Source organism: Amblyomma maculatum, chromosome 10, assembly GCF_055883805.1.
Source record: "Amblyomma maculatum isolate TAMU_Amacu chromosome 10, ASM5588380v1, whole genome shotgun sequence".
Lineage (NCBI taxonomy): Eukaryota > Metazoa > Arthropoda > Arachnida > Ixodida > Ixodidae > Amblyomma > Amblyomma maculatum.
In genome coordinates, this window is record NC_139353.1 from 171,232,463 (window position 1) to 171,251,310 (window position 18,848).

An 18,848-nucleotide genomic window follows, 5' to 3' on the forward strand; every position below is an offset into this window, starting at 1 on the left:
GCTGGATAGAAAGTGGAATGGCATAACCCCGACGACGCTCTCCGATGATCAGCTGCGTAAACATTTCGATTCGAAAGAACTAGTGGCGTTACATTGAAGTCCGTTTGAAGCTTGAAGTATATATTAGGCCGAACTAGGAGGGAGGTTGGCTCCCTTCTACAGTGGTAGTGTTGCAGATTTTTCTTTCGGTGGCTAGATAACGGCTGCAGCATAACCAACTTTATGGTTGCCAACGAGTATTGCAAGCCCCGAGAGATATTTGTAAGATGGAGTTAGCAAGGCTTATGCCTTAAAAATGCTCTTCAGTAAAGAAATTGGAGCTTAATGCAATTTTAATGTTACAGGCAGAAAAACATGTGAAAAAAAAGACGAGTAAAAAATATATATTTGCGTCATTTAACTGCGACAAAAAAATATAAAAACAGAAAACAGCAATTTTTGTCAATTTACAAATATTTTCTATTATTTGTAACCAGAAAAAAACTATAAAACCACAGAAAAGTGGAAAACAAAACATAGCAGAACCGAAAATTTCTGTATTTTTTAGCAAACATTTTTTATAGTGTAGCAAGTGGCACTGTTGACAGTGAGCATGACTCGTGACATGATAGATTGATTGAATAACTTTATTTGATGAGGGTATTTTTCGCGGTTGCTCCTTTTGTGGAGCCTTAACCGCTGGTTGGTGTCCCTATTCCAGGGCTCCACGTACTTCCGCCGTTCGTAGAGCACGCACTGTATCAGACCTCGTTGGTCTTCACAGCGGTCGCTGGCCAGCATTGTATCCCATTGATCCGCACTAGGGTCTTGTATGACTTGTACCACGTGGCACGCCCATGTTGTATGATACATCGTGGGCCTTCCCCCTTACCACGGGCATACGTGCGGAGCATATGCCATTGGATTAACAATGTTTTGAATGTACAGATTCGGGAATGTACCTGTCTGTAGTTTTCGTCATATACCCGCCTCTTCTTTGTTTAGATCTTTATGTGGCGGTGCGTATCTACGTCTCACCCCCTTGCCGAGTACTCGCAAGGCAACGGCGTAGGTTCCTCGAGATCGGATGGCCCGGGAGCTCAGCACTGTACATATCCTCGAGCTACCCGATCCGCCTCTCGATTCCCCGCCGTTCCTGCGTGTTCCGGCACCCGTATGATACGGTGCTGTAGAGGTCTGATTGCTCTTTCAGTGTTTTTTATATCAGCACAAGTCGCCTCAAGGAGTACGCGTTTGGCGGCCTTCTGCACTCTGCCGTCTCTAAAATTCCGGCAAGCCACTTGAGGGTCAGAATTGTTTGCGACCGTCTTTTCCGAAAGCCTTGCGCCACCGCTAGAGCCATGGCGACTTCTTCCGCTTCCGTTACAAAGCAGTCTCTGATCGATGCACATGCAACCTCCTTGCGTCTGGAGTTGACCATCGTAGAAACTGCCCTCTGTCTGTCCTTCTCGTACGTGGCTGCGTCCCCCCCCCCCAACATAAATCAATCCTTTCTTCTTCTCGTCACTTCTTTCCAAAGCTTTCATTCTTTCCTAGCAGCTATTCGTGCGGAGCCGAGGGTCCAGGTTTCTTGGCATCGGGGCTACCCTTATCATCCTGCGTGTCTCATCTGGAATGTTGCCCATTCCTTAAACATCCCGCAGCTGCCCCTGATACCCTAACCTTTTTAGGAGGGTCCTTCCAGTCGTTGTCTGGGTGAGTCGTATTTTCTGCTGTATAGAAGGGTTTCCTTATGTTCTTCGAAATTGTTATGCAGCTCCAGAGCTAAAGGCTTCTCCGTTTGAGTCGTTTCGGGGAGGCCTAGCGCCGTCTTATACGCCGATCTTATCATGGGCTCCGCTGGAATAGTTTCCGACTGGTTGAGAGCCTGGTAGGGCAGGCTGTAGGTCACTCTGCTTGCTACCAGACTCCCCACAAGCCTGAGGGTGTCTTCCTCTCTGAGCTCATATCTTTTCCTGGTTACTGTTCTTATCATTTTCACTACCTGTGACGTCGCCGTTTTTAGCAGCGCTAGGGTGTGGGTACTGCGCTGGTTCGACTGTATCCACATCCCCGATATCCGGATTATGTTCTTTTCTTGTACTTCTGCCCCGTGAAGCAGTATCTTGAGACCCGGTTCTGCTGCTATCTGTTCTTTTGTTTTGCTGCCTCTCCAGATTCTTATCAGCTCCGACATTTCGGTCCAGCACGACCGCCCCCAAGCCAGGAAATACTCTTCCACGCAGATGGCCGTCGCTTGCAGCCCCTCTTCTTTCTCTCCGAGGGAACCCGTATTAGTCCAAATTGTTATATCATCCGCATACATAGCATTCACTTGATTTTCTCTAACTTTCTGGCCAGCCCTATCATCGTTACATTGAATCACCCTGCTCTTGTTGGGTACGCGGAACTTTTCGGATTGGATTTCGTCCAGTCGCAGCGTGGCTGTCCGGTCCGACAGGCATAGTCGTTGTCAAAGGCACGTCTAGCGCCACGACGACGCCCTCGTTTGCCTTCTGGATGACTTCCTCCTTTAGCTGTAGAGTGTCGATCGGAAGCCGAACATGGTTTGGGGAAATAGATTCTTGTCTTCCATGCAATTTTTCAGCCTTCCAATGACCACCCGATCATAGAGTTTGCCGAAGCAAGACGTCTTTTTTTTTTTTTTTGGCGAGATCGGTCTCAAATTTTCTATTGTCTTCCCTGGCCTGAAGACCACGCCCACGTGCCTCCATATTGTCCGCCCAGTTCTTATCAGATGTGCGAGCTTCTGTATCGCCTCGCTACCATGTTCGGAGTTATCTCTAGTCAGCGTCGGGGTATGACAGCTCGAAGCAGTTCCTGCTTAAAGGCAGCGTCTCAAAAATCTCCTCTCTAACGCAAACAGAGGGATGAAAATGCGAGGTGGCACTTTCGACCACTAAAGTGCAATGAGGCGAAAGCCATTATAGCGCGGTGGATCATAGCCCTCCACTACGCCACCTATAGCTCCCTCTCTTCTTTCACTCCCACCTTCCTCCTTTCTTTTACAGCGTGGTACATGTGTCCGCGCAGCGTATTTAGGTTTGCTCGGTACGGTGGCTCCGCAAGGGACAAAACGACAGAAGAGACGAAGAAAGCGGGCTGTTCCGACTAGCATCTACCGCCCCCAGGAGCCGAGCAGCCTAGCGATTAGCGGCGCATGCTTTTTCAATGGGCGTCATGTTAGATGCGGCACTAGCTTGAGAAAGCCTATACTACTACTACTACTACTACTACTACTACTACCACCACTACTATTATTATTATTATTATTATTATTATTAGTAGTAGTAGTAGTAGTAGTAATAGAGGAAGACTCGTTTCACTAAGTTGGCACTGAATTGTTTGTAGGTAACGGCCAAATTAACTGGCTAAACATTATCTTCCTAGTTTTAATTAATAATAATAATAATGATTGGTTCACAGCAAGGGAAAGGTGCAGTATCTGTCACACTTGTGTCTGTGGACACCAAGGGATGAAGGTGTCCACAGACACAAGTGTGACAGATACTGCGCCTTTCCCTTCCTGTTAACCAATCATTATTATTATTATTAATTAAAGCTGTGAAGATAATATTTAGCCAGTTAATTCGGCCGTTAACTAGACAATTCAGTGCCAACTTCATGAAACGAGTCTTTCTCTATACTACTACTATTTATTTATTTATTTCATAATACTGCAGGCCTTATGGCCCAAGCAGGAGGGGCATACCAGGTAACAATCACACACAGAAAAAACAAAAAATACAATACACACTACAATTCGGCGAGAAAAAAGGAATCATAATAGTAATAGTAATAGTAATATTAAACAATTTGACAGTCTAACAAATAAAAATAGGCAATAACACACAGCACAATTCGGCATGAACCAAGGAAACAGATATAAAGTACTGAAAAGTTGAGCAGCCTAACCAAACAAATGACCTTCCAGTGCCTTGTTAAAATTACTGCTTTGGAAAAGAAATTCTGGAAGCAAATTCCAATCAGAGATGGTACGTGGGAAAAAACTGTACTTAAATGAATTTGTTCGGGCAAAGATAGGTTGCAGCATATGTTCCCTAGAGTGTCGTGTTCGTCTGGCAGTAGAAGGTTGGACAAAGTTAGGTAATGGAATATTAACTTCCTGTGACAGAATCTTACGAAGAAACAAAATTCTGTTCATTTTGCGGCGGACTGAAAGGAGCGGGATGTCATTTTCTACCATCAGCTGTGTGGGAGAATCAGATCTGCTGTACTTGTGGAAAATAAACCTGACTGCTTTCCTTTGTATCATTTCAAGAGCAGTGATGTTCTTTTTTGTGTGAGGGTCCCAAATGATAGAGGCGTACTCGAGCTTAGTTCGGATGAATGTGTTGTATGCCAAAAGTTTGATATTAGAGGGGGCGCGATTAAGTTTGCGTTTTAGGAAGCAGAGTGTCGAGAATGCCGAAGAACAAATTTGTGAGATATGCGGTGACCAGTCCAATTGATTGGTAAGTGTCAGCCCTAAATACTTATGGCTTGCTACTTCTTTAATATCGGAGCCTTGTAGGGAATAAGTAAATGGGCTAAAATGTTTTTTCCTTGTTACACGTAGGAGAACAGTTTTCTTGACATTAAGTTTCATGCTGCATTCCACACACCATTTGTCAATAGCTGTCAAAGAGGCTTGAAGAATACCATGATCAGAAGTTTTCCTTATCTGCTTAAACACTATGCAATCATCTGCAAATAATCGTATGGATACAGAATTTGGAATAACATCAGGCAAATCATTTATATATATAAGAAACAGTAATGGACCCAACACGCTTCCCTGCGGTACACCCGAAGTGACACACAGTGATTCGGAAATGGCACCATTCACCTCAACAAACTGACTTCTCTTTTCCAAGTATGCCTCTATCCATTGAACTATATATTGTGGAAGACATATTAGCTCTAATTTACGAATAAGTTTATTGTGTGGGATCGTATCGAAGGCCTTGGCAAAATCCAAGAACAATATGTCCATTTGGCCGGAATTGTCAAGGGCAGAGGATAATTCATGAACAGTTGACACAAGTTGGGTAACTGTTGACATTCCTTTTCGGAATCCATGTTGGAAAGGTGATAAAATGTTTTTGTCACTGAGAAAATCCCTAACGATACCCGCCAGAATGTGTTCTATAATTTTGCAACAGCTGCTAGTTATTGATATAGGACGGTAATTGGATAGTATTGATCGATCACCTGATTTGTGAATAGGCACTACACGTGCTACTTTCCAGTCAAAAGGTAAATCGCTTGTACGGAAGGAAACTGAAAACATGTTGGCTAAATACTCAGCAATCTGTGAAGCATAGCGTTTTAAAAAAGTGTTTGGAATGCCGTCCACTCCACAGCCTTTCTTTGTGTCAAGTTGGCGTAGCAATGATAATACGCCCTCTGTTGAGATGGAAGGAATACTACTAGGATCTATACATTCTTTCGGTTTAGTAAGGACAGGTTTCAATGTGAAAACGCTTTGAAAGTAATGATTAAGAGAATCCGCAATTTTCTGGCTATCAAGTAACACAGTTTCATCCGTTTTCACTCTATCTATCACTTCCTTTCTCTTACTTAGATGTCTCCAAAATCTGCTAGGATAAGTATTTAAATATGAAGGAAGAATAACTTGGTAGTAATGGTTCTTTGCCATCATTAACTTACGTGCTAACGCGTGCTTTAATTCTTGAAAGGTTGCAGTAGGGGCCTTAAGTTGCCTACGATGTCGTTTTATTTTGCGTTTCAGGTGTATAATTTCCCGGGTGACCCAAGGATTCCTTCGATTAGGTTTTATTTTTTTCAGAGGAACAAAAGTTTCAATAGCAGAAAGTATTGATTTTTTAAACCTATTCCACAAAACATGAATATCATCGCTCTCGTTAATAACTAAAGACGTTTCTAGGTAGTCCATTATGGCAGTGTCGTCTGATCGATTAAAGTCTCGAATACGTACAGGTGGTACATTCTTGGACGACCGTTCATAGTTACAAGACCAACAAAACGATAACAAGTCATGATCTGAAATGCCACGCTCAACACTCAAAAATCCATTGGAAAAAATTTCACTGACAAAAAACAAATCAAGAAGGGCACTGTCACGGGTGGGTTCTCTAACCATTTGATCTAAATTCAGAGCTAACATGATATCCAAGATAGTATTATTGTCATCACATTGTCCATAAGCCAGACATGGCCAATTCACGCTTGGCAGGTTGAAATCGCCAGTTAATATGGTATTACAATAACGCTTTGCCAGCAGGTGATCATACAGTTTTTGAAGGTACGAATTTGCAGAGTTGGGTGGACGATAAACTGAACATAGTAGAAAGGAAGTGCCCCAAAGAGTTACATTCAAAAATAAGCTTTCGTGGTCAGGTATTTGGTCTAATACAGTAACAGCAACAGAAGACTTCACTATAACGGCAACCCCTCCACCACGAGAACACCGGTCACGCCTGTATACTTTGTAACCAGTTGGAACAATTGTATCGCTAGAGATGCCATCATGTAACCAAGTTTCTGTAAGGATGACTATATGAGGGTCATATGAAAGAAGTAGGCATTCCAGGCTATCAGTTTTATTCACGATACTCCTGACGTTGAGCGAGAGCATGCGTAGTTGACGCTGCAGAGTCTGTGATCGCTATCTATCTGATTGAACGGTCCGTCGAGCCGGCATTCGCATGTTGCACGAATCATCCCAAACGTAAAAGGCTTTATCAACACGTAGTTTATCTCCAACTAGATTTACTTTTTTGCCAGCGTCCTTCTCTGCTTTTCCGCTTTGCCAAAGTAATTTGCGCTTTCTTAAAGTTTCTGGCGAGAAGTCATTTTGAATAGAAATACCAGAATCTTTTAGCTTCCGTACGTTATGCCAAACCATTTGCTTCTCAAGGTAGTTCTGGAAGTAGAGAATAACTGGGCGAATAGAGGCTCCTCGCCCCATTCTGTGAATGCGTGCTATAGACAAGCAATCAACACCCAATTTTTGATTAAAGACCTCATCAATTACCTTCCGTCGCAGGTCATCTTCAGTTTCATCATCCTGTTCGTTAATGCCAAACACAACTAAGTTATTTCTTCGACTACGATCTTCCAAATCCGATAGACGTGACCTCTGCGAGTTAAGTTCTTCTTGGTATTTTGCAACAATTTCTTGCAGCCTTTGTATCTGCTGCGAATTTTTGTGTACTTCCTTAATATTCTCTTCTACCTTCTCCATGCGCACACCAAATTCAAACACAGCTTTCTCAGTGTTCTCCAGTCTTTGCTTAATATCTACTAGATCGCTGCGAATTATTTTCTGACCTTCCACTAGTTGCTCTAACATTTCCGCAACAGAAGGACCAGGGTTTTCCTCTATATCGCCACAAAGCAATAACTTACAAACATGAAAGCAGTCAGCAGCAATAAATAGGAGAGTGTGTGGGCTCGGCACAACAACAAGCGTTCTTTCATCACTTCTAAATAAGCCAGTATAACTAACCTGCAATAAGATGGGAGGCATGCTTAGCACACCGTCCGGTCCTCTTTCGCCGAGCCCACTGAAGTCCCAAGAATGCAGTCCTGATTTTATAGCCCGTGTCTTTGATGACGTCACAAATCCGATGCTTGATGTTGCCGCTTGTAGAAAACCGTCGATGCAGTAGGCGTTGTCCCACGTGCTGCCGAATGTTGCTGCTTGCTCTCTGAGCCCATCGCCTTGGGGTTGAAATGTTGAAAGCAGTCCGGCTGTAGATAGCACGATCGCCTGCAATAAGATGGGAGGCATGCTTAGCACACCGTCCGGTCCTCTTTCGCCGAGCCCACTGAAGTCCCAAGAATGCAGTCCTGATTTTATAGCCCGTGTCTTTGATGACGTCACAAATCCGATGCTTGATGTTGCCGCTTGTAGAAAACCGTCGATGCAGTAGGCGTTGTCCCACGTGCTGCCGAATGTTGCTGCTTGCTCTCTGAGCCCATCGCCTTGGGGTTGAAATGTTGAAAGCAGTCCGGCTGTAGATAGCACGATCGCCTGCAATAAGATGGGAGGCATGCTTAGCACACCGTCCGGTCCTCTTTCGCCGAGCCCTAATGATAATAATAATAATAATAATAATAATAATAATAATAATTAGCAGAGAAATAATACTGCGCATTATTATTATTATTATTTAGTAGTAGTAGTAGTAGTTGTAGTAGTAGTAGTAGTAGTAATAGTAGTAGTAGTAGTAGTAGTACTATAGGCTCTCTCAAGCTAGTGCCGCGTCCAATGCGACGCCCACTGAAAAAACATGCGCTGCTAATCGCTAGGCTTCTCGGCTCCTGGGGGCGGTAGATGCTAGTCGGAACAGCCCGTTTTCTTCGTCTCTTCTATTGCTTTGTCCCTTGCGGAGCCACCGTACCAAGCAAACCCAAATACGCGTCCGCGCAGAATTGTGGCACATACTGCGCCTTTCCTATCCTGTAAATCAATTGGTAATGCCGCTGATGTCTCCTGTACTAACGCCTCCTAGACATCTGGGTCTGCTTCTGCCTGCCGTGTCGTGCGTCGTTCGAAGAAACGCCAAATGAAAGGCGCCTCATGGATGCCTGGATCGGACGCCCGGCGGGGTCAGCTTCGCCTATGCATTGGTTGGTTGGTTTATAGTAATAATAATAATAATAATAATAATAATAATAATAATAATAATAATAATAATAATAATAATAATAATAATAATAATAATAATAATAATAATAATAATAATAATAACAATAATAATAATAATAATAATAATAGTAATAATAATAATAATAATAATAATAATAATAATAATAATAATAATAATAATAATAATAATAATAATAATAATATTTGTTCACAGGAAGGGAGAGGCGCAGTATGTCATACTTGCTCTGTGGACACCTGAACTGCGCCGTATGGGAAGGTAGGAAGGTGGGAGTGAAAGGGAAAAGAGAGAAAGAGGAGTCGTAGTAAAGGACTACGGAGTAATTTCGACCACCTGGGGATCTATAACGTGCGCAGACATCGCACAGCACACGGACGACACTTCGTTTCATGTGGGTACCGGGGCACATGAGGGTGGCAGGGAACCAACAGGCCGACAGGATAGCTCGAGCCTACACTACTTTTCAAGCATCCGACGAGTCCGCGGAACTTTTGCCAGCACCCAAGGCATACTCGGCCATACTAGAAAACTATAGAGGAAGAAGAATGCGATACCCCCACCGCACAGTTCTCTCACCAAAGAGGAAGCTGTCATATGAAGACAATTACAGACGGGTTCATACCCAAACCTACACATGCTTAACAAAATGCACCCTACCATATACCCGGACAGATGTCCGTGGTGCGATTAAAAACCAAAACTATATCCCATCACATGGGCCTGTCAAAACATAGAGGTCGTCCCCAAAATTCGAAACCCGAGTGCGGAGCAATGGGAGACTCTGCTGTCCAGCGACCGCTGCGAAGACCAGCAAGGTTTGGTACAGCGAGCCCAACGGGCGGCAGTAGCCAGCGGAGCCCTGGACTGAGGACAACCGACCATGGTGCGGAAGTGGACGAGGTCGGCGGAGAAGACTCTTATGGATTCAACAAGCAGACATCTCTGAATACGTCCTAAAAACCACCAAGTAATATAGAGCTAAATAAAGTTTTTCCTCTTCCTCCTCCTCGCCTCCATCGAAACGCAGCCGCCGAGATCGGGTTCGAACCTGGGTACTCCGGCACAGTAGTCGGACGTCTTACCCCTGCACCGCCCCGGGCGGAGCCACCTCCGCTGCCTCGTGCAGACAGAAGAGAAAAGAGGGCGTCTTACCACTGCACCACCGTGGCGGGGGTTGGTTGGTTGGTTGGTTGGACATATTTCCACCGGAAAAGAGCGTCCTCTTCCCCGTCCCCGGCATGCCTGCCGGAGAAGACGGGGACTTATGCACCCGCGGATTAGAGGCTGGCAGTTAGCCCTAGGCTTGTTGCGGCTGGGACAGGTCGGTCACCGCCGCTTGCGGCGTGGGCTAGCCTGCCACCGAATTTTTATCTGTTGTATGCCGTCATTGCACCCGCCACCACTTTGCTGGTCGACGACAACTGTTGCGGCGCACTTCTCTCCTTCTTCCTTTTCTTTCTTCTCTATTTTTATTTAGTACTACTGCAGGCCAATACTTTGGCCCAAGCAGGAAGGGCTATTCACAAACAAAAAGAAGGCACAGAAAAGCGTACAAAATGTAACATGAAATGAACGTAAGCACAAAAAGAACCACAAATGAAACGTCAGCATCGCTAACTTGCATAAAACTTATTTTGCAATGCAACCATGAAATCGGTGGACTGAAATACACCAATGGGAAGTGAATTCCACTCGTTCACTGTTCGAGGGAAAAAACTGTACGTGCAAGCGTTTGTTTTCGCGAAGATTGGTGCAAGCATATACTCATGACTGTGTCGTGTTCTCCTCGTACAAGGCCGAGATACGGACGCTGATAGCGTCATATTATTGTTTCCAGAAAGAGTATTATGTAGCAGTACAAGCCGATTAATTTTTCTGCGTATTTCGAGTGTCTGTATTCAATTTTGTAGCTTTATTGAGGACGGCGAATCCTTCCTGGCATATGTCCCGTATATAAATCGCACTGCTTTTCTCTTCTCTCTGCACGTGGCAGCGGAGGTGCGCCGCAACAGCCGTCGTCAGCCACCAAAGCGGTGGCGGGTGCAATGACGACTACAACAGATAAAAATTCGGTGGTAGGCAAGCCCGCGCCGCAAGCGGCGGTGCCCGACCTGTCCCAGCTGCAACAAGCCAAGGGCTACCTGCCAGCGTCTAATCCGCGGGGGCATAAGTCCCCGTCTCCTCCGGCATGCGTGCCGGGGACGGGGAATGTGAGTGAGTGAACTTTATTAACTGCTCGGGGATCTTTTTCTTCGCCTCTTCAGCCGAGGCTGACTAGCGGTTGGCGCCCCCAGTCCAGGGCGCCACTGGCTTTCACCAGTTTGCGAGCTCTTGTGACCAGGTAGAGCTGAGTCTCCGGGTCAGAGCTGGCCAGCAAAGCCTCCCACTGTCTTTCATTTGGATTTTCAATTTTTTGTAGTTGATGTGAGCTGCATTCCCATGTTATGTGGTACATGGTTGGAGTCTTCCCGCACCACGGGCACTCGTCTCTGAATGTCGTGGGATGCATCATGTGTAATATGTGTATATAATGAAGGTGCCCATCTGTAGCCGCCTCAGATCTATGGCCTCCTCGTTGCCGAGCTTTTTATGCGGCTCCGGATATACTTTCCGCAAGCCTCTGTAGTGTTGTAGAATTGTGGTGTAGTCAGGGTCAAGCAGAATCAGGTCCTCTGCCGCGAGACTGTTGGGCGCACGGTAGGTTGCATGTCCTCGTGCTACCCTGTCTGCGTACAAATTCTCCGTGATCCCTGTATGCCCCGGAATCCACACTAGTGTTTGAGTGTATTGTTTTGTTGGCTCGCTTGTGGAAGTAAGGATTTGGTATGCTACCTTAGATAATTTACCCCGTTGAAAATTTATGCACGCGAATTCAGAGTCCGACAGTATCGTCAGACTCTCTCCCGTTTCCCTTCCTTGCTTAATGGCCAGTGCGATAGCCACTTCCTCTGAGGACGCTATTTTCCGGTGGAAATAAAATATGTCCAACCAACCAACCCCCGCCGCGGTGGTGCAGTGGTAAGACGCCCTCTTTTCTCTTCTGTCTGCACGAGGCAGCGGAGGTGGCTCCGCCCGGGGCGGTGCAGGGGTAAGACGTCCGACTACTGTGCCGGAGTACCCAGGTTCGAACCCGATCTCGGCGGCTGCGTTTCGATGGAGGCGAGGAGGAGGAAGAGGAAAAACTTTATTTAGCTCTATATTACTTGGCGGTTTTTAGGACGTATTCAGAGATGTCTGCTTGTTGAATCCATAAGAGTCTTCTCCGCCGACCTCGTCCACTTCCGCACAATGGTCGGTTGCCCTCAGTCCAGGGCTCCGCTGGCTACTGCCACCCGTTGGGCTCGCTGTACCAAACCTTGCTGGTCTTCGCAGCGGTCGCTGGACAGCAGTCTCCCATTGCTCCGCACTCGGGTTTCGAATTTTGGGGACGACCTCTATGTTTTGACAGGCCCATGTGATGGGATATAGTTTTGGTTTTTCATCGCACCACGCACATCTGTCCGGGTATATGGTAGGGTGCATGTGTGCATGTGGGGGTATGTGTAGGTTTGGGTATGAACCCGTCTGTAATTGTCTTCATATGACAGCTTCCTCTTTGGTGAGAGAACTGTGCGGTGGGGGATATCGCATTCTTCTTCCTCTATAGTTTTCTAGTATGGCCGAGTATGCCTTGGGTGCTGGCAAAAGTTCCGCGGACTCGTCGGATGCTTGAAAAGTAGTGTAGGCTCGAGCTATCCTGTCGGCCTGTTGGTTCCCTGCCACCCTCATGTGCCCCGGTACCCACATGAAACGAAGGGGCGTCCGTGTGCTGTGCGATGTCAGCGCACGTTAAAGATCCCAGGTGGTCGAAATTACTTCATAGCCCTCCACTACGGCTCTTCTTTCTCTCTTTCCACATTCACTCCCACCTTCCTCCCTTTTCTTACTGCGCGGTTGAGGTGTCCACAGACAACATGTGAGACAGCTACCGCACCTTTGCCTTCCTATAAATAAATCAATCAATCAGCTCAATTAGGCAGCGGAGCTGGCTCAGCTACAGAGCCAGTTGCAGGCCCGTGCATTTTCTTTTCTTTTCCTTCTTCCTACAGCCACAACATCTTCCGCCAGATAATTGGTGCGTCGCTGTATCCTAGGGTTCGCGCTTCGCAGCATATGCTACTTGTTATATTTTGTCCTATCTCTGATGATTGTGGGCACTCCCAAATTATTTGACGAAGGTCCCTCTCGTTTTTTTTTCTACTGGCCGCTGTGGTTCAGCACCAAAGACCGAATGACGGACTACAACGAAATAACCAAGGTGTTCCGCCTAGCTCGCAGAACTCTTCCACCCCCTTGCTCGGGGCTCAGTCGAGAGCAAGCCGTTTTATTCAGACAGCTACAGACGGGCTCACTCCCCACTCCGTTGCAGATGCGTAGAATGTATCCCGAGACGCACCCGACAGACAAATGCAGAGTCTGCCGAACGGAGACTGCCGGCTTCGCACACATGCTGTGGAATTGTACCCAGTACCAGGAAGAAGCTAAGTCTGGGAGGATCCCGCCGCGACTGGAAGCAGCCGCAGGGAGCGACAATCAAGAGGAGCAACTCTGGGCCGTCCAGCAGGTCATCAAGGCGCTGTCCCGGCAGGGAACCAGCGAGCCGGCCACGGCGAGCGGGGACCCAGGCCACGCGGCCGGTGCCCAGAGGACGACGTAGGCCCCGTCCGGAGCGCGTGCGCGCGAGCGCGCGTTCTACTGCAGGCCCCGAATAAACGTTCTACCAATCCAATTCACTGATCATTGTCCGTAAGGTCTGGTAGCGCGTGAAACGCCCATACCTCGTTCATGAAGGTATTAATTGCCAACCTCCACGCTACAGCTTTAGGCTAACATCTGGCGAGAGTACCAGTCTGCGCACCAATTTATAATGTTCAATGATTTCTCCGTAATTTTTCAGGCACTCATCGTATGTCGTGGTTCGGGGGGCTCGACTGCGGCCCGGAAGTAGAGAGCTCGGACTAGCTCGTGAGCCGCCTCGTTACCTGGGAGGACAGCATGAGCAGGTGGTGAAATTAATTGAATTTTCCTTTGCAGGCCCCGCCGGGATGGTTTAGTGGTAAGACGCCCGACTACTGTACCGGAGTTCCCGGGTTCGAACTCGACCGCGGCGGCTGCGTTTCGATGGAGGCGAAACGAAGTGGCGTCCGTGTGCTGCGCGATGTCAGCGCATGGTAAAGATCCCCAGGTGGTCGAAATTGCTCCGTAGCCCTCCTCTACGGCTCCTTGTTCTCTATTTCCACTTTCATTCCCACCTTCCTCCCTTCCCTTACGGTTCGGTAGCGGTGTCCACAGAAAACAAGCGAGACAGTTACCGCGCCTTTCCGTTCCTGTGAACCAATTCATCATCATCACCATCATTATGATCAGCCTGATTATACCCACTGCAGGGCGAAGGCCTCTCCAATATTTCTCTAATTAACCCGGCTATGTGCTAGCTGCATCCACTTGACCCCTGCGAACTTCTTAACCTCATCCGCCCACCTAACTTTCTGCCGCCTCTGCTACGCTTTCCTTCCCTTGGAATCCAGTTTGTTACCCTAAGCGACCATCGGTTATCCTCTCTTCGCACTACATGTCCTGCCCATGCCCATTTCTTCTTAATTTCCACTAGAACTATTATTATTTTCAGCGTTCTTTGGGTGATGATTTTGGCTGCTCCGGTCGTGCATGCATGTGTGTATGTGAACAACTTTTATATTTTCACCAGAATGGAGGCCCCCTACTCCCAGCCCTCGGCACGCCGGTATAGGGGACGGGTTCGGGACCTCTGCGATTAGAGGCAGACAATGAATCTTCTGGTGAAGTCATGACCAGTCGTGACGGTACATGGTGCGCCCCTTGTCGAAGACAACCAGCATTACAGTGAGCGAATGAAAGTTCATCAACGTTCTATTATTCGTTTAATGGACACTAAAGGCGCGGTATCTGTCACTCGCGGAATTCTGGTATCCTCACAGTAGACAAGGGGAATTAGGATGAACGCGTGACGATCCGGTGCGTGGCGCAGTTGGTAGAGTGCTCGGCTGGGGATCCAAGGGATGGATGTTGGATTCCCAGTACAGACAAGGTTTATTTATTTATTTATCTCCCTCGAAAGTCCGACAGCTCCTGCTTACTTCCGCCTTGATATGAGAAACTTACTATGTTCTGCTGGCAAATAGTCACCCGCGAAATATATTCCCCTGCGTCTGCGTTCGACATCTATTTTTAGGGTCGCATGCGTGTTCATATTTTAAGATTACCAGTGAGGGATGATCGCTTTATTGTGCCCACTTGACGCTGGTACAGAACATTAATTGCAAAAATAATGGATTATTTTGTTATGTTCTGCCCTGTTCGCGATGCTTTACGACCATCTGAACACAGTGTTTGAGCAAAACTTCGAGAAAGCATGGCCCTGCCCGCTTATCCTATCGATTGCGTTACCTCAGCTTCTTTAGTTCAGATATTATGCGCGACCAACAGGCTCTCAGTCTACATTGTCATGAACTTCGTCAGAAAATTTGAATCGCACCTAGCGAGGAAGGCAGACGATTATTTTAACAAGATTATCGCTGTAGGCGGATGTCACTGCTGCCTAGTTCCTTTTTCTGCAGAACGCAATAAAAGAATTCGCACTACGCAGTTAATGAAAGGCCAGAAAATTAAACCACGCTGAAGGAGTTCGTCTGCCATTGCGATGCGTACAAGCTGAGCCGGGAGAAATATTAGATGTGGTCAATGAGAGTTCCCAAAGCTCTCCCATTACTGGACACTTCTCGTGTGGTTCTATTCCGTCAATAAAGTTTTTATTGCGAAAGCAATACCACTTTCACTTTTCAGCCCTTCGCTTAGCGAGGCAGTAGCTACCATAGACTTTTAGCGTGACATTTGGAGCGCCGCCAAGTACAGCTGCGCAAAAACAGGGGCCCCAACTCGCGCCGTCAACTCGCGAGGCGGTAGCTACCAACAGCGGCCTAACTGCCGCTCCTTCCACGAGAGGCGTTACAGCCGGAGTGACGTCATACCATCTGCCGCAAAAACGGGGGCCCCAACTTGCGCCGTCGGCTCACGAGGCGGTAGCTACCAGCCGCGGCCTAACTCTCGCTCCCTCCGTGAGGGAGCGCTACAGCCGGAGTGACGCAGTGCCCTACTTTTCGAAGATAGATCAGGGTGCCTTAGAACACGCAGTTACAAAAAGAAATTTAACAATGGAGATGACGCATGTGCTGCATGTGGTGACTCCAGTGAAACAATTCACCATATTATACTCGAATGCAATGGTTTATGCAGGCGCAATCACTGTTCCTGAAGCTCTGGGGTTTAGAGGTAACAGTGGCCGGGTGAATAAACCGGCGGTGGAAACTAGCAAACAACGACTGGAAGATTGGTGGCTTAAAAGCAGAGAAGTGACATAATGTTAGTAATGTAGGAACAAAAATTTAATAAATAGAATGATGGTTTAGTTAACCATTCTAAATCAATAATTAAGATATAGGGAGAAAAGTGAGCATGATAGCTACTGCTACCACCCCGTTTCAAAGGGGACGCTCCTATATTCCATCCCATCCATCCATCCGTCATCCCTGAGACTGTTGTGAGACCGTTTAAAACGACGTTTGGGGCGCGGGTTCGGGTACGCCCTTACACATTGAGAGTTAAGTTGATCTACGGCCGGACGGAGCTGCATTTGTGCCACATGCTCCTAAAGCTAACAAGAATTATGGAGCTGCAGCCGCAGCTACCGCCGGGGGTGCAACGTTGGATACTATAGGAGGTGGCCTAGCGGCAGGTGGAACCAACGCAGTCTCCAGGGATGCTTTAATTTCTGCTGGCGTAAAGAATGTCGTTGCAGCCGGTGCCGGAGCGGCAGTTGTACACTCTGCCTTAACCTCACCCACAACCAAGTATATCGTTGTAGCCACGGCACTCATTGCCTCGCTTCTAGTTATACATAGAATAACCAGGTAGTACGTACCCCGCAATAAACAATAGTTGAACCATATGCCGTGGCCAGAGTGAATCACTGCATAACCATAAGCATAACCACAAGCACCACAACCAGCTACAACACCAGCTGAACCTAGGCGTAGCCATTGCGATTGCTTTCGCAATTATCAGGCTTAACCAAGCTAAGCCACTGCCAATTTTTTGCTTCGCGTTTTCGTGACGATGCGCGATGAGGGAGGAAATTCTATAAGGAAAATGACCATACACAAAGCTTTGAGTGTCTGCGCTCTCAGAGTTTCCGAAGCTACCTGCCTTTGGAGCTTCAATGTGCCCCCAGTCCTAGAAAAAACACCTACGAAAGAAGGAAGGCTGAAAAATTTGTGTGGCCGATGACGGTGCATTGAAGGCTACATTCCTTTCACAAAGAGCAATTCAAACAGTTCCACGTGACACCGCTTTGTGTAATTCTTAAGCTCTTTCCTCTTAAAGTGATATTATTTCGGGTAATTTGGTAGACCGCCTATTCATGCAGCCTCATACCCTTATCGTGACAATCCAGTACTGTGCAGGCCGAAAAGTAAGCCTGTTGTACCTTGGGCACGTCCATGAGGGCCAGCTGCTCGGTGGTCCTCCAGGCCACGGTCCCCACGAGGTCACCGCTGCTGGTTTCTTGGTTGGCGTCGCAGTACAGCGCCTTGCCGTCGGGGTACACGAACACGGCCGCCCAGTGTCGGCACCAGGCCGTCCCCGAGGCTGAGGGTGACCGGCTCAGCAGCTCAAGCAGCGGTTGTGCCGCTCCCAGTACTCCGTGTCGCACAGCGGGACAGTAGAGGAACACATCGGACTCGCGCGCGGTCGATGAATAGGCGGACATGGTGCCGGATCTTAGCAGTCTGATCCAACGTAGGGGTGCTGCGCGTTTTAGTAGACATTTCTCTCGTATTGGAGCATGCTCCAATCACAGCGATCCTTTGCCCACATAGTTAGGCAGCAGAAAAAAGTACAGAACCATGTAAACAACACAAAAACATATTCATGGTTTAGATTTGCAGCTTGGCACTGAGATAATAGCACTGTTTTGCAAAGTGCAGCATCTTAAGTTGCATGCTTCCCTAGCGAAAAAACCTTATGAGTCACAATAGCCTCATACAAATTTCTCATACTAAACTCGTATAAATCTCATATAATCTCATACAAATATCATTCAACGTATGAGAAATATGTGAGATTGTATGAGATATGTATGAGTTTAGTATGGGAAATCTGTATGAGGTTATTGTGACTCATACGTTTTTTTTTTTCGCTAGGGTTTGGGGGAGAGGAACGACACAGTATCAGTTTCACTTCTCGGCTAAAGCCTTCAAATTAATGGCATACGATTGGAGGCCGTCGGCTCGAATCCCTATCGTAAGCCACCAACTGGACTAGCAGATGTGTTACAATCGACATGATATGAACTCCGCTCAAACAAGGATTGCGTCGCATTTTTTCACACGAAATCACGTGCGTATTTCTCCAGACTCGTCCTTGAAACCTTTCTCTCGAACTAGAATACGGCGAACGCTTTCCGGCCTAGCGAGCGGGCTATAATTAATGACCCTGTCTTTCAAACAACCGAAATCTCCCGTACTTAGCAGCCGTTGCTGATCAATTAACGCCCTCTCTGCCACACTTCGGGCGGTCCAATAGCAAAGCGGAACATTGTCCATGCCATGCAGACATTTACCCTTTAGAACTCCTTGTATTAGGCGGCCAGCGAGGGGCACAATTTTGAATGCATAGGGTTCACTGTTGTATTTCTTCCTCTTCACCGTCACGGACGCTGCATGGGAAATCGAAGGCGACCTTCGCAAAATGATTTATAAAATTCGACATTGCCTAGATACTATTGGAAATTTCAATGAAGTTAATCTAGTGCCGGGAAAGAAAGATATCGCTTCACTTGGAACTGAGTGGATTTCTTTCCTGCCATTCATCCTGTCCGATACAAGCGCTCTCAGTGACAGTGTGCAGCAGTTTAGAAAAAGAGGAATTTTTGCCGATTGTTTCCCGAGCAAGCCGAACCTCAAGCTTCTCCCTTTGTAAGCCTTGGTGCTGCTCTCCAACACAGTGGCGCATTGCGAATAATCATCGGCGGACTTCATGTTGAAATCCCAGACAGCCTGGCGCCGAATACTCAGCGGCAAAAGCCTTCACGCCGCGACAGGCTTGAAGTGAGCG

The 18,848-nt window shown here is 47.1% G+C and overlaps 2 protein-coding genes across 2 annotated transcripts in view; both read right to left on the reverse strand.

Moving 5' to 3' along the window:
- LOC146177940 (uncharacterized) overlaps positions 1–17,632 on the reverse strand; it is a 119,626-nt gene extending 101,994 nt beyond the window's left edge. The window contains exon 1 of the mRNA XM_084581773.1: positions 17,221–17,632. Coding sequence (XP_084437899.1) covers positions 17,221–17,502 — 282 coding nt within the window. The 5' untranslated portion in view covers positions 17,503–17,632. The remainder of the gene's footprint in view (positions 1–17,220) is intronic.
- LOC146177943 (uncharacterized) lies at positions 3,666–8,067 on the reverse strand. Its single transcript, XM_084580668.1, has one exon. It carries the CDS (start codon positions 8,042–8,044, stop codon positions 6,653–6,655), a length of 1,392 nt encoding a protein of 463 aa, XP_084436794.1. The 5' UTR covers positions 8,045–8,067; the 3' UTR covers positions 3,666–6,652.
- Positions 17,633–18,848: the final 1,216 nt, after the last annotated feature.